Below are 16,029 nucleotides of genomic sequence, written 5' to 3'. Positions count from 1 at the left end.
ACCAATGATGGGGCACTATTCCTCCCACTGACACCAATGATGGGGCACTATTCCTCCCACTGATACCAATGATGGGGCACCATTCCTCCCACAGATACCAATGATGGGGCACCATTCCTCCCACAGATACCAATGATGGGGCACTATTCTGCCCACTGACACCAATGATGGGGTACTATTCTGCCCACTGACACCAATGATGGGGCACTATTTCTCCCACTGACACCAATGATGGGGCACTATTCTGCCCACTGACACCAATGATGGGGCACTATTTCTCCCCCTAATACCAAGGATGGGGCATTGTCCCACTGGACACAGTCCGGCCACCCTAGACTGAAGGACCGTAAACAAACCCTTTGTTTAGACAGTTTGGAGACCCCTGGTATAGACTGTCACATTGTAAAGCCCTGTCTTTCCCCGTACCCCCACATAAATCCAGCCTGCCTGTCAGCACTACAATATGCATTCCTGACTTACCTATGGAATATACAGGATCATTATGGAGCCTCCTGCCTTGTTTTGGTTACAATCATTGTTCTATAGTGGCACTGTGTCAGTAGTAGGGTTACACTGATCCCCAATACTTGCATGAGTACCTGTACCCGTGCAAATGCTCCCGATACCTGAAAACGAATGCAGTGAGATTATGTGTGGGCTCAAATTGCACCGCAAAGGTATTGGTACTCTGTATCGGCGAGTACTTGACCAAAAGTATCTCGTCCTCACCTGTAAAAAAAACAAAAACGCTTCAGTGCAACCCTAGTCAATAGTATAGAACTGTCCCTGATAAAAACTTTTTTAAAAATTCTGTTGCGCTTGTCTTTTTTTGGAGAGATTAAAAGTCAGTTTTGACTCCCTGACTGTCAGCCCTCACACACCTCCACAGGAGCTGGGAATTTGGCAAGTATGAATGAAGTTAAAGACGACTGCTCCTGGATACTTCTATATAATCCCCTCTCAGTCCGTAATCAGTGGCTGAAATCACCGAACAAATTAACATTTTGTTTACCCAACTCATGGCAGGTAGCAAACAAGAAAGGTCCCCTTGTTTTTTCAGCAGATGAGTGTTCAGCTGCCAAGGGCGCCCCTCCTTCTCTCCAGTCACAGACCGGATCATGTCTGGTCAGGGTTATAATATCAGACCAATTATGCAAAAAGATTAAGAAAACGTTTTAACAGAAAAATAGGATCTTTAAATCCCAAAATAGGGGATGGAAAGGCAGACATTACGTCTGGCTTTTCTTTGCCTGTGTGGCAAATGTGACTCAGGGCTCTTGGTTTAGCTCCAGCTCCAACTGTGCAGTCTTTATAGAAGGTTTTATTGTGAACAGTGTACCTTTTCTAACGGAAATCATTTCCTTCCCAGGTGTTTGCTGGATTATAAAGCAGGTTTTTTTTTTCCTTGATGCTGAAAAGGTGTTCATTTCGTATAAATGCAAGCTTTGCTATAAAGAAATGGTGTATTTTCTCTTATTTATTTTTCTTTTGGGAATAGCCGTAGGCTCCTGGAGGGGCAGCCATTAGCAGAGTACAGGTGTCTTTTGTTTTGTGCTCTGTGTACACCAGATCCTAGGCAGGTGGAGTGCGAAGAGATGATGACAAGCGGCCTCCTATACAGGCTGAATGTATCATCTGCTCTCCTGAAGTGTCTATACGGCTAGTTAAATCATTACTCATACAAGCGCTCCTTTAGGCCTGGTACACACCGGCTAAAAATTAGCCTCTCCATTGAGAACTGGTCAACTTCCGGTCCATGGGTACAGCTGTCTGTTCTACAAAGGCTGGTCCAGGGGCGGACGGACAACTCATGGGGCCCCTGGGCAATAGGGGATCATGGGGCCCCTGTGTCCTTGCCCACACTAAAAAAAGGTACCAGGGGCATTTCATGGGGCCCCCTACTGACCCCGGGCCCTCGGGCAGTGCCCGAGTGCTCGAATGGTCAGTCCACTCCTGGGCTGGTCTAACTGACACCTTCTGGTGAACAGGCATGCTGGAGAACCAGAATTAGCACTTGTGCGGTGCGGCATACCGCATGTCATTCACACAGGAACCGCACTGCTTCCCTGTGCAAATCACATGCAAATGAATTCGCATTAGAATTGAATCTCATGGCTATTCACGCCCATGCGATCCAATTCTGCACATCGCACCACGTTTTGCGGTTCAATTTTGGGGTGTTGTTAACTTAACATACACACCCTCAGCGGTTTGCATGAACGGGGTGCGGTTTGGAATTCGCACAGAAACCGCTGCAAATTCCGCACCACATCAGTGTGAGCCCAGGCTCAATCAGCGCTTGCAACCAATGGCTACAAACGCTTATCAGTGTATTCTGAACCTCCTGTCTCAGCAGGAGCCCAGTGTGAGCTCAGGCTCAATCAGCGCTTGCAACCAATGGCTACAAACGCTTATCAGTGTATTCTGAACCTCCTGTCTCAGCAGGAGCCCACTGTGAGCCCAGGCTTAATCAGCGCTTGCAACCAATGGCTACAAACGCTTATCAGTGTATTCTGAACCTCCTGTCTCAGCAGGAGAGATCACTACATCAATATCACTTTTGTTCATGCAGTAATCTATCTGTTAATTTTTTGTTTAACCAGCTGGTTGAATAAAAAAAAAATGAAAGTGTGTACCCAGGTTTTTAAGGGGCGGAGTAATCAGCAGTCACTTGCTGGAGTACTACAGGTTACAGCAAGCCTAAGGGCTCGTTTGACACTAGAATGTGGTGAGGGGGAGCTACATTCCCATGCAGCTTCCTGCAGCACATTCTAATCGCAATGCCCTTGAGATCTGCTGTGGGAGTCAGTTAAAGTTAATGACACCCCGGATGCAGGTAGCACCGGCCCGCACCAAAACGCATGGTACAAAGCACCATGCGATGCGCTTGCCATGTGTTTAAAAAAGTAGTACAACTGTTTGACTTTGATTTGGGGGATCTCCACATTTCCAAGTTGGTTTATAGGACAGGAAATGAGGTGAAATCTTCCCAGCGAGGACACATGGCAGGTAAAACCTCAACGTTATAACTGGTCGCCACTCTAATGAACACCATAAAGGCTAGGAGTCACAGATTGGCCTGATCGGTCCTTGAGATCTCTGCCGGTTTGTGTACTCCCACGCTGGAAAAAATAATCCAAACATTTGCCAAGATGTGCAGAATGCAGATCAATGAAAAAGCTTTTTTTTTCACTTTTTTTTTATCTTTTATGTGTGGGCAGCTTTGGGCTATTTCAGCCTACAGATCAAAAGGAGAAAGTTATCAGACTAGTTAGGAAACCTTGTCAGCTCACTATTTGTGTCTCCCTTGACAGGTTACCACTGGAACTGTCTGCAGTGTGTTTGCTTTTCCTTTGTCATAAACTGGTGAGCTTCTAAACAGAAATACGATAAGGTGATTGGAGCGCATCGATGTTTTCAGAGTTTTTATTAATTTTCAGTAACATCAGTGAGTGTTTTCCCTGTATATCACAACAGCTGCTGGGAGGTGGTTACATGGCATATACCCCTCGACTTGGGACTTAGATTCGTTCAATAGAATGCATGGACAGGTTCAAGGATCTCAGGTCACGGAGCAGCCTTAAAAAAAAAAAAAAAAAAAGACAAATTCACTATTTGAAGCCAGGCAATTTGTCGCATTATGCTCCCGTTCATATTGAAATGCAGCTTTGTGATGGCACACTTAACAATTGTTTTTCTGGGCTGTTGGTAGCTAAAATTCTCCAAATATAATCCATACACATCCTTACACATCCAAATATAATCCATACACATCCTTTACTGAAAGTGGTTGTAAAAGCAGGTTTTTATCTTACCACATAGAATGCAGTAAAAAAAATAAAACCTTCTGCATGCAGCTTCACCTGCAGCCCCACCAAATACATACCTTAGCCCAGTGGTGGGCAACCTTTTTTTTCAACTGAGCCAAATCTCGCCAAAACCACGATTGAAATTTATTTTGAGAGCCACATTTTTAAAACTGAAAATACATAGGATGGTACACTGTTTTTAGTTTCAATAAGTTTTTATAGTAATTCATCCCCCATAGTAATTCATCCCCCATATAGTAATTCATCCCCAATAGTAATTCATCCCCCATATAGTAATTCATCCCCAATAGTAATTCATCCCCCATATAGTAATTCATCCCCCATAGTAATTCATCCCCCATATAGTAATTCATCCCCAATAGTAATTCATCCCCCATATAGTAATTCATCCCCCATAGTAATTCATCCCCCATATAGTAATTCATCCCCCATATAGTAATTCATCCCCCATATAGTAATTCATCCCCAATAGTAATTCATCCCCCATATAGTAATTCATCCCCCATAGTAATTCATCCCCCATAGTAATTAATTCCCCATATAGTAATTCATCCCCCATAGTAATTAATTCCCCATATAGTAATTCATCCCCCATAGTAATTCATCCCCCATATAGTAATTAATTCCCCATATAGTAATTAATTCCCCATATAGTAATTCATCCCCCATAGTAATTCATCCCCCATATAGTAATTCATCCCCCATATAGTAATTCATCCCCCATAGTAATTCATCCCCCATAGTAATTCATCCCCCATAGTAATTCATCCCCCATATAGTAATTCATCCCCCATAGTAATTCATCCCCCATATAGTAATTCATCCCCCATAGTAATTCATCCCCCATATAGTAATTCATCCCCCATAGTAATTCATCCCCCATAGTAATTCATCCCCCATATAGTAATTCATCCCCCCTATAGTAATTCATCCCCCATATTAATTCATCCCTCATATAGTAGTAGTAAGTAAGTAGCAAGTAGTAAGCCAAGTCCCCCCTGTGTCAATTCACTTACCTTTGCTCCGCGCGTTCCTCTCGCCGTGTTCCCGCGCCGTTCCGGTCTTCAGGGCGGACTGTGAGAGGAGCCTAGCTCCTCTCACGTTCGTCACGCTGCCCCGCCTACACACATCCTGACAGCCAATCACTGGCTATCAGGATGTGAGTGGCAGCGAGACTGGCCAATCATTGCATTTGAGCGCGCTGCCCTGGCTGTTTTTTTTTTTTGGATCACGCTGCAGAGTCCCTGCCGCCCGAGAGGAGGGAGGGGAGCGGGCGCCCGGCACACAAGAGCCGCATTAAAGCGTGTAAAGAGCCGCATGTGGCTCGCGAGCCGCGGCTTGCCGACCACTGCCTTAGCCCAATCTTGATCCAGCGATGTGCATGAGAGCCAAGGCTTTCTTGCTCCTTATTGGTTCAGATACAGCAGCAAGATGTCTCCTGATGCTGTATCTGAACCAATAGGGAGCAAGAAAGCCTTGGTTCTCGTGTTCATCTCTGGATCAAGATCGGGCTAAGGTATGTATTTAGGGGGGGCTGTAAGGGAAGTTGCCTGTAGAAGGTTTTTTTACCTGTCAATTAGAGCCAGCGATAAGGAAAGGGGTGGGGCCAAAGCGTATGGACACACAGAAAAGTGCTCAGGAGCAAGCAGGCATGAGTGCCCCCATAGCAATTGATGTGGGGGTGGAGCCCAGAGCGCCGGCTGGGGACTCAAGAAGAGGAGGATCGAGGCTGCTCTGTCCAAATCTACTGCAAAAGATAAAATCAATTTTGGTAGCTGTATTTATTTTTCTTAAGACGGCTTTGACTTTGTTCATATGGCTTTCATGTTCTCTCAGTACTAGAAGCCGCCAATGCCGGATCATAAATCCAGAGACCTTGTAAAAGTAAATGATTTTTAAGTACACACAGTGAGCACAGAACAGCAGCCCTTTAGGCAGTAATGAAAAAAAATGATATCCTTTACTGTGTCTGTCAGACTTTCCTGCATGAAATATCCAGAGAGTAAATCTGTCTGTCTCCCTGATTCACAATACCTTCTGTCCAGAGTAATGCCAGGACCTTCTGGTATCCTGTCTGTCTGGGGGTGACACTGGCCAATTCTGGGCTAGAACTTCATAAAATAGCAGACAGAAAACACGCCAAGGGAGTGAGTCCATATTTGGCAGACACAGAAAAGGTGTTCCTTTATGTTATGTGCCAGTGGAACACGTCAAAGGAAACCGCAAGAGTTCATCATAATAGCCAAACATCAGGTGAGACTAGGGGACCCGGGCACACGATTCTTGTACCGTGACGTCTTTTAACACTGCTTTCTTTGTCTTGTAGTTTTGAAGCAAACTTTTTATATATTATCTATCTTGGCGCATTGTACTGTTTACTTTTTTTTTTTTTTTACTTTTTTTGTTTATAACTTTATTGAACTGTCACAAGTGACAGTATAAAGTTCTAGTCACAGCTGTGATGTGATGCAGTACAAAGCCAAAAATGAGCAGGTGTCATCAGAAAAGGAAGTTGGGAGGAATCGACCAAAAGCGACAGCTGTTTATGGTGAGGTGTTTTCTCAGTTTGGGATTATTTTCTCCCACTTCTTGTGAGGTCAGGCTTCCCTGGTAAAAGAAAAAACAAAAACCCACATAAACTTTTGAATGACCAGAATGTAGGTTTGTAGTTGGTTGCACAGTGATGGTATTCGTGAAGTATGATCACTTTGTTATAAAAAATAATCAATTGCTATTTAAAAAAATAAAAGACATTTTACTGAACAATTACTGAAATGAGTTGAACAGAAAGTATGAACAAACCCAAGCCTAGTTCTTTGTAAACCATCCCAGTGGCTTTTATCTGTACATGTGTAAGGTTCATGGTGTCTCATTTCAGTATTTTTTCAATTGGGGTCTTTAGACTGACATTAAAGTTCTAAAGGCTGAAGGTTTTTTTTCTTTACCTTAATGCATTAAGGTAAAAAACTTTCTGCATGCAGACCCCTCCCTCCCCCCCTCCCTCCCCCCCTCCCTCCCCCCCTCCCTCCCCCCCCCTCTCTCCCTCCCCCCCCTCTCTCCCTCCCCCCCTCTCTCCCTCCCCCATTCTCCCCTCCCTCCCTCCCCCATCCCCCCCTCCCTCCCTCCCTCCCTCCCCCATCCTCCCCTCCCTCCCTCCCTCCCCCATCCTCCCCTCTCTCCCCCATCCTCCCCTCCCTCCCCCATCCTCCCCTCCCTCCCCCATCCTCCCCTCCTTCCTCCATCCTCCCCTCCCTCCCTCCCCCATCCTCCCCCCCTCCCCCATCCTCCCCCCCCTCCCTCCCTCCCCCATCCTCCCCCCCTCCCCCATCCTCCCCCCCTCCCCCATCCTCCCCTCCCTCCCTCCCTCCCCCATCCTCCCCCCCTCCCCCATCCTCCCCTCCCTCCCCCATCCTCTCCTCCCTCCCTCATCCTCCCCTCCTTCCCCCATCCTTTCCTCCTTCCATCATACTCTCCTCCCTCCCCCATACCCCCCTCCTTCCCCCATACTCTCCTCCCTCCCCCATCCTCCCCTCCCTCCCCCATACTCCCCTGCTCCCGATCTTGATCCAGCGATGTGCCTGAGAGCAGTGACTCTCCCTCCTCTCCTGCTGTCAGTCACATCCAGTGAAGGGGGTCCAAGCCATACTCTGTGTGTCTATGGGATGGGAGTGAGCACACACAAGTGCCCTCATTGCAAGGGGCTTGCTATGGGGGTACTCAGCAGGGGAGAGGAGCCAGGAGTGCTAGTAGGGGGACCCAAGAAGAGGAGGATTGGGGCTGCTCTTTGCAAAACCATTACACAGAGCAGGTAAGTATAACATGTCTGTTATTTAAAAAAAAAAAAAAGTCATCCTTCACAATCCCTTTAAATCCATATGCTGTCCCTTGTGCGACATAAGATTCTTCAGAACATCGTGCTGAGGATACACCAAATCATTTTTTTTTCTTTAACAGATGTGACATTCAAGATCATTTTGCTTTAAAATGTTTTCCAGTTCCTCATATTTGTATTTTATTTTTCAGATGAGATTTACAGCTGTGGGGTTGAGGTTGTTGTTTAGATTATGATACAACACAGTATGGCTGACTTCTCACTGACAGGACCTCCGGCACTGCTGGGTCTGTGGTAGAGAGATCAGACCACAATGCTGTGCTCAGGTAGCCATGACTGTTGTGTGCATGGCACTGGGGTCTGTCTGCGGGAGCTCGTCGCTGAGACTTCTGGCATAGCTATTACCCTCCTGACCTACATTGTACCTTCTACACTGTGAACCGTAACATGATTTATCTATCTTTTACTGCATTTGTGGGGTTTTTTCAAGCTAGCAATTACTCAGCATGATTCAATTGCTCTGTATTGAAGCCAAGGCAAACAGCTAAAACTCAGTTGAAATAGATAAATGTGAATTGTGTTACCAATCAAAGGTTTACATATATGCGGTGCGGGACACTGCGCGTACTTTGGATAGGAATCGTATTGCATTCCTATATAAATCACATGCGATGTCTGTGCAGTGCGATGTGAACCATTCATTTGTATGGCTCAATTCTCACCAAATTCACACCTATATGATCCAATTCTGTCAGTCGCACTGCGTTTTGCGAAACATTTTGGGGTGTTGGTAGCATCGACACTCCCGGCAGTTTGCATGAATGTTGTGCGATTTCAATGCGGTGAGGGAAACGCAGTGCATTTATGTAAGCCAAGCCTAAAGGATTTCTAATCTTTTTTTTATTTAGTTTTTTGATCCAAGCACCTGTGGCTAGCCAGCCCGGTCCTGCAGTTCAGCACTACTGCATAGTCTAATGCAGGCCATAGATGGGGAGAAAAAACGGCAGATTTTTCTTTTAAAAAACGAAAATTCGGTCGTTCAAGCGGCCGACGTTACCATCAATGGTAAAAAAAATCGGCCGATTTTCATCCCTTCTACAGCTGGCAAAAAGTGTCCCTGCAGAGAGCTCCGCTATTTCTGACAGTTCTCTGACAGTTCCTTCACATTTACAGAGGTTGAAACATTGTATCTATTTGTTTCCATTTAGGATACAGATGTTTTTATTCGGAAACAAATAGATACAATGTTTCAACCGCTGTAAATGTCAAAGAACTGTCAGAAATAGCGGAGCTCTCTGCAGAGATACTTTTTGCTGGACTGGAATTCTTCTTATTTTCATCCTACTTCTTCTTCTTCTTCTTCATCCTCATCCTCTTCTTCTTCATCATCATCCTCATCCTCTTCTTCTTCATCCTCATCCTCTTCTTCTTCTTCTTCTTCTTCATCCTCTTCTTCTTCTTCTTCATCCTCATCCTCTTCTTCTTCTTCTTCTTCATCTTCTTCTTCATCCTCATCCTCTTCTTCTTCTTCTTCTTCTTCATCTTCTTTTTCTTCATCCTCATCCTCTTCTTCTTCTTCATCCTCTTCTTCTTCTTCCTCTTCTTCATCCTCATCCTCTTCTTCTTCCTCATCCTCTTCTTCTTCATCATCCTCATCCTCTTCTTCTTCATCATCATCTTCTTCTTCTTCATCCTCTTCTTCATCCTCATCCTCTTCTTCTTCTTCATCCTCTTCTTCTTCTTCATCCTCTTCCTCTTCTTCTTTTTCTTCTTTTTGTCTTCCTCTTGCAGGTCACTGCTCATGCGCAGATTTTTTATCGGTAAAAAATCGGCCGATTTGCCCACTAATTGCCGCGAAAATCGGCCGATCGGCAAAATCGGCCGATTTTTTTTCCAACTTTACCGAAAAACAAAAACGGCCAAAATACCGAAAAACGGCCGACCAAATCGCCCACTAACGATCCGAAAATCGGCCGATTTTATTTTCGGCCGACAAATCGGCCGATTTTCGACCCATCTATGGCCTGCATTAGGCTGGTTCTGATACTACCTGCTTCTTCCCACCTGACACCCTTTGATTGCAAAATCTAAAACCGTCAGCTGAACAGCAGCTGCACCCCATCAGAATGCAACAGGTACAGATGGAGGCTGGATGGAGGAATCTATTTGATTTTTTTTTTTTTCATTCAGCCCACAAGCTGAAAAATAAGTAAAAATAATTTAACAGTGTATGGCCGGCTTGAGACCCCAGCGTGTGATCAGGTAGTGAAACAACAGCAGCACACTGTTAATCAGGCCTCATTCATATGGGGCATGATACAGCACCTGTGCGAGTGCTGTGTTTACCTACACGGGGATACGTAGATGTTCGTGCATCCCCATGTAAGCAGTCCCATTGGTTTCAATTGGGATGCAGCGGCTGCACAGACACATCCGCTGCTACCAATTTGATATCTGTAGGGGTGCAGGTGCATGACCTTAAACGCACTGTCTGCGCTTGGGACTCTGCACCGATGTCTAATTGGGAGCAGCATCTGTGATTGGACAGCTGCTGCATCCCAGTTGACATCAATGGAACTGTGCAAGTGCTGAATTTACCTACATGGGGATGCATAGATGTTCCATGCATCCCCATGTAGACAGTACCATTGTTTTCAATTGGGATGCAGCGGCTGCACAGACACATCCGCTGCTACCTATTGATATCTGTAGGAGTGCAGGTGCATGACCTTAAACACACTGTCTGCGCTTGGGACTCTGCACTGATGTCTAATTGGGAGCAGTATCTGTGTTCGGACAGCTGCTGCATCCCAATTGACATCAATGGAACTGCCTGCAGAGGGATACACAGAACATCTATGTATCCCCATGTGTGTAAACACAGTCCTCACACAGGCGTACACTGTAGTATGCCCCATGTGAATGAGGACTAACGATCACTCTGTTGTCATAGGGGGATAGTATTGTACAAAAAAGCAGAGGCTTTGGGAGGAGGTTAGTGCTTCTATCTTACTTTTTGTTGCTGTCTGTGTCCCCATTTGGGAGATTCACCCCTCTATTTTTACTGGTCGCCGAGAAATAAGGGGCAATAAAAAATTGTACAGTTGTCCCCAAAACTTTAAAATGTAAAATGCCCTATTTTTTTTTTCACCACTTACCAATGCTGTAGGTATTTGTGGAAACCGTGTTGGGCAAGAATGCTGAGAGAAGCAAACCCTTCGTACAATTACACCACCATGGTGTGAACAGACCTGAACGATGTATGAGGCTTGTCATCCTGTCATTCATGCAAGAAATTATATCTAGCCGCTGAAGAAGCGCAAAGTGGTGACTTGTATCTGCAAGAAGAAACTCGCCACTTTTGTGAACCTTCCCAAAAAACAGTTAGGACTCTATGAATCTAGTTTTACAAAGCTGACAAGGACCACCAAAGAAGGGGATGTCAGGAGTGAATGGAGGATTCGCCTTCCCTGGTTTCCATTTACAGGCAATACCAATATTGGTGAAGCCGGCCATTGACGGTTCAAACCATGTATGGGCAGGCTGAATGTACTCAGGTCGATCAATCAAAAAAACATTTGTACAGGCGGCCTGCTGGATTTTACATGGGATTATCTCTTATAGTTGTTAGCAACAATCACTGTCTTCTCCCGGCAGGGACAGCTTCCCTCGCCCAGAGAACACTATAGCTCGGCCAGAGGGATTCCCCCATCAACACTGTCTGTGTTGATGGGGGAATTAAGCGATTTCTTTCCTGTAGCCACAGGTATATTCGCACCGTCTATGGCCTGCCTTAGAGTTGGCCCCAAAGTGAAGGAAGACCAGGTTACCTTTGGCTTGTTACTAAAGAGAGGTATCGGAGGACAAGAGGGCAAGGTTGCATTTATTTGTTGGTTGACTGACACAATATTTGACTGTAGTTCCTCTTTGAAAAACACAGCAAATCATTGAGATGGAGCTCTGTATTTATTTGTATAGCGCAGGCGACTATCACAAAATATTTCCATAATTTGATGAAAGTGTTTCATAAATGAAGTATAGCCTTCTTTCTGGTACCTCTCGCTGCCTTCGCCTGGTCATTGAGGGGGTGTGTAGACGTCAGAAGATGCAAATACAGTAACATCTGCCTCCAGAATCCACACAATCATATTCAGGACATCTGCTTAAACAAATTTCACGTGGTCTGTATTTTTGGAGAGCAGGTTGTATTATATCTTGAGAAAAAAAAAATAACCATCACTTGATATATTCTGTAGCAGCATTTTAAACTGTTTAGCTTGTACTGCTACAGGCCGGCAAGGCATACATTTGTCATCCAGAACAGGTCTAGAATGTTCTCCACCAGGGGCGGACTGACCATTTGGAAACTCGGGCTCTGCCCGAGGGCCCGGGTCAGTAGGGGGCCCCATGAGATGCCCCTGGTACCATTTTCATAGGCTTTCTTGAGTTTGGGCAAGGATACAGGGGCCCCATGATCCCCTATTGCCCGGGGGCCCCATGAGTTGTCAGTCCGCCCCTGTTCTACACACTTCTTCCATTGCTTTCCTAACACAACAGGTCTGAATTTGAATGCAGCCATTTTAAGGGCAGCCAAACCTACAATTATGTTTCTAATTATGATTGACACCAGTAATTTGACTGATTTGTAAGCATCTTAGAGGTTGTAGTGTGGTGGATGAGCAAGGCCCAAAAAAGAGCTGTTCAAAACAGCTGGCTAACGATCTCAAGTGTGGGTCGGGACAGCCAGGACAAGGTTCACCTTGAAAGCAACAATCCAAAGCTGAAATGTCAGTTACTCTTTAAATGGTTCCTCATCATTATGTTTAGTCTCTACTGGGTTTTTTTAGTACACATCAATGTGTGTAAGATTCCTGGTACCGTGCTGCGGTCTGTGCTTCCTCCCTCTGGCCCCTACTCCAGAGTCATTTTAAAGGTTTCTATTTTGGATGGATTTAGATTTTTAACAGTGTTTGATTTTTGTTGTTATGTTGTATCCGCAGCTTCATGGCTACATGGAGAACAAGCCTTTGGGTCTGCAGATCTTTATCGGTACAGCTGATGAGAGGATCCTCAAACCCCATGCTTTCTACCAGGTCCACCGCATTACAGGCAAAACAGTTACTACCACCAGCTATGAGAAGATTATTGGACATACCAAAGTCCTAGAGATCCCTCTGGAGCCAAAGAGCAACATGAGAGCAACGTAAGTACAAACTGTTTTTTTTTTTCTTTTTTTTTTTTTTGCTGGCAATTTTTTAGGGGGATTTAAAACATTTTTAGAGTTGGTTTGGGGCCTGTGTCGATGGGCTTTTTTGCATTTTTTGCATTCTCGAACATGTCTATGGGAATATAAAACCTGTTTGAAGCAGGGCAGAAGGGGATCAACTGTAGGGTCAATTTACTTATAATTGCCTAAGGTCATCCTTCCCGCTGTGGTATTGTGACAGTGTCAGGATACAATGAACAGTGTTACCGGCTATAGCCAGTGCCACTGATCATTCCAGAAAAACCCAGCAGGCTGGTTGTGTACAAGTCGATTGATAGAGCCTGCTCATACATGGATTGCACACAGAAGGTTTTTTACCTTCATGCATAGAGTGTATGAAGGTAAAGAACCCTGAGCTGGTAGAAGCACTTTAATGATACTTAAATCTGTCAGTACATGCATATGATTCTGTAAGGTGAATGAAAGCAAGGTTTTTGCATTTTTTTTACTGTACATTTTTATTAGCCATCAGATTATACATTACAAAAATGTATTCAGATCTTAGATAAGTGGTTAGCTCATTTTCTACTTCTGTTTAAATGTCACATTCACTAGTGTTGGGTTTTTTTCTGTAGTAGTGGGTTTTTTTGCAGGAAATAGTTTGTTTTTTTGTGGTGGAGTTTTGCAGTTCTTATCGCAGCATCCTCCCTTAGTAGATGCTCATTTGTATTTAAAGCAGTATTAGACCCAAAAATAAAATTGTTTACATGTCAGCTAGCCAGTTCCTAGATGAGGTGGCTGCATTAGTTTTCTTTATTATTATTATTATTATACAGGATTTATATAGCGCCAACAGTGCTGTACTTTATAATGGGAGACAATACACGAGACAGTACAGTAACAGGGAGGGAGGGGATAGTGGTACAAGAGGAAATAGCTGTGGGGGATGGAGTGGTAGGAAGAGTGGAGGAGATCGGCAATTAGCTGAGGGCGGGGTAGGGTTTCCTGAAGAGATGGGTTTTCAGGGTGCGCCTAAAGTTGAGGAGAGTAGGTGATAGTCTGATGGATTGGGGTAGGGAGTTCCAGAGGATGGGGGAAGCCCTGGAGAAGTCCTGGAGACAGCCAGGGGAGGAGGAGACCAGGGAACTAGAGAGTAGGAGGTCTTGTGAGGAGCGGAGAGTACGGGTTGGGTGGTATTTAGATACCAGATCAGTGATGTAGTTCGGGGCAGTGTTATGAACAGCTTTGTACGTCAATGTTAGGATTTTGAATTTGATCCGTTGGGCAATCGGAAGCCAGTGGGGGGTGGCGAATACGGAGCGGTTAGTAAGGTGGACGAGTCTGGCCGCAGTATTCAGGATAGACTGAAGCGGGGATAGCCTGTGGTGAGGTAAGCCGGTGAGGAGGGAGTTGCAGTAGTCGAGGCGTGATATGATAAGGGAGTGAATGAGTTGCTTAGTGGTTTCCGGGGTTGGGAACGAATGTATTTTGGAGATGTTGCGGAGGTGAAGTCTACATGAGTTTGTCAGCGATTGGACTTGAGCCAAGGAAAGACAGATTGGAGTCTAGAATGACACCTAGTACTCTGCCTTGCGGGGTGGGACTGATGGTGGCGTTGTTGGTCGTGATGGAGAAGCCGGGGGGGGCGCAGGCTGGGGGGAAAACTTGGAGCTCGGTTTTGGAAAGTTTAGTTTGAGGAAGTGGAGTGACATCCAATCCGATTTGTCGTTCAGTAGGCTTGTGATATGGGCGGAGACTGAAGGGGTGAGGCGAGGGGTATTCTTGGGCTTTGCTTTACCCTTTGTTTTGCCTGTTGATCTGGCCAGTAAGTCTGTTATTTTTCAGCGTCATTTAACAGACCTAAGTTGTCCAGAAAGAGTGGCAGTTAGAGGATTGAGTCAAACCATTTAACTCTGACAATGGTCAATGGTCTTACAATGGTCAGCTTTTATACATTTAGGGCGGCTTCACACCATACGTGCAGAAAAACTGATGGAAACGGACGTGCAGATTTCTCTTGCAGAGACCTCAGTTTTAACGAGCGTTTCGATGAGTTTTGTACACGTTGCAGATTCCTGTGCAGAAAAAATCTGCACATGATACCAGTGTTGTGGTGTGAACAGGGCACATAGAAAACAATTGATTTTCTTGTGCCCTTGCAGAACTTTTTTAGAAAAACTGACATCTCTGCACCATGGTGTGAACGGGCCCTTAGGACAGCTTCACACTGCCCTGCTGTGCTTTGGCAAAAGCCACCGCAGCAGCCACGGGGAATGTGTGTTAAACCCCCTGCAGACAAGTCATATTGTTATTGAATGTTATTACAAATGACCTTTCCTTTTCAATCAGTATCAATCTGTAATTTTCTGTAAAATACAAAGTGGCCACCAGGAGGTGTTCTGCACGCAGATGGTATACAGAGCGCCTCCCCAGAAATGTCATTTCCTGCTTGTGTGATTGGCTCACTGATGTTCCCAGAGGTCTGCACTAAGATACAAGTCAGATTTAAGGCAACAAAAATGTCATTTTTGTTGAGATACTCCTGAAGGGAAATCCCATCTAAAGGGATGCAGACCCTGACACTTTGCTCATTAGAGCCCTGCAGGTGCAGCAGCTGATTGATAATTAGGAACCACTCCCATTCCCATTCATTTTGCACGTGAACACAGACAAACAAACATCCCTTTCTTCAGAATAACAAAAGGTAGGAATCTGCAACAAAGTTTGTTAAAATTCTGTACACAGATCACCCAGAGGAGAGGGGTAATTTTTCTCAACAAAAGAGGAGTTAAGCTTTCACTTTGGTTTCTCTCTGCATAGCTGATCATATGACTTGCTTTGTGTTTTATGATGACAGTATCGATTGCGCTGGAATCTTGAAGTTAAAAAACGCAGATATTGAACTGAGGAAAGGTGAAACAGACATTGGGAGGAAGAACACCCGAGTACGCCTTGTCTTTCGAATACATATTCCGGAGGCCAGCGGGAGGATTGTTTCCTTGCAAGCGGCGTCCAATCCGATTGAATGCTGTGAGTGACCTTATAAGTTATTTAATGAAAAGTTTCCAAAATATACAGGCTTCATTTGTTAGGCATATTCCATTTTTGTTTTGTTTTTTGCTAAGTACTCCTAACAGTAAAAAGAATTGTTTGGGCTGTGA

The 16,029-nt window shown here is 44.9% G+C and overlaps 1 protein-coding gene across 1 annotated transcript in view; it reads left to right on the top strand.

Moving 5' to 3' along the window:
• The window catches only part of LOC149434004 (nuclear factor of activated T-cells, cytoplasmic 2-like), a gene marked incomplete at its 3' end in the record, with an annotated part of 73,106 nt that overhangs the window by 35,278 nt on the left and 21,799 nt on the right, over positions 1-16,029 (top strand). The window contains exons 4-5 of the mRNA XM_089664233.1: positions 12,663-12,865; positions 15,726-15,898. Coding sequence (XP_089520359.1) covers positions 12,663-12,865; positions 15,726-15,898 — 376 coding nt within the window. The remainder of the gene's footprint in view (positions 1-12,662; positions 12,866-15,725; positions 15,899-16,029) is intronic.

This window comes from Staurois parvus, unplaced genomic scaffold, assembly GCF_062004578.1.
Source record: "Staurois parvus isolate SC_StPar_1 unplaced genomic scaffold, SC_StPar_1.0 ptg001862l, whole genome shotgun sequence".
In the NCBI taxonomy this organism is placed as follows: domain Eukaryota; kingdom Metazoa; phylum Chordata; class Amphibia; order Anura; family Ranidae; genus Staurois; species Staurois parvus.
The sequence above is the reverse complement of the archived record's forward strand: the minus strand, read 5'-3'. Positions and strand labels throughout refer to the sequence as shown.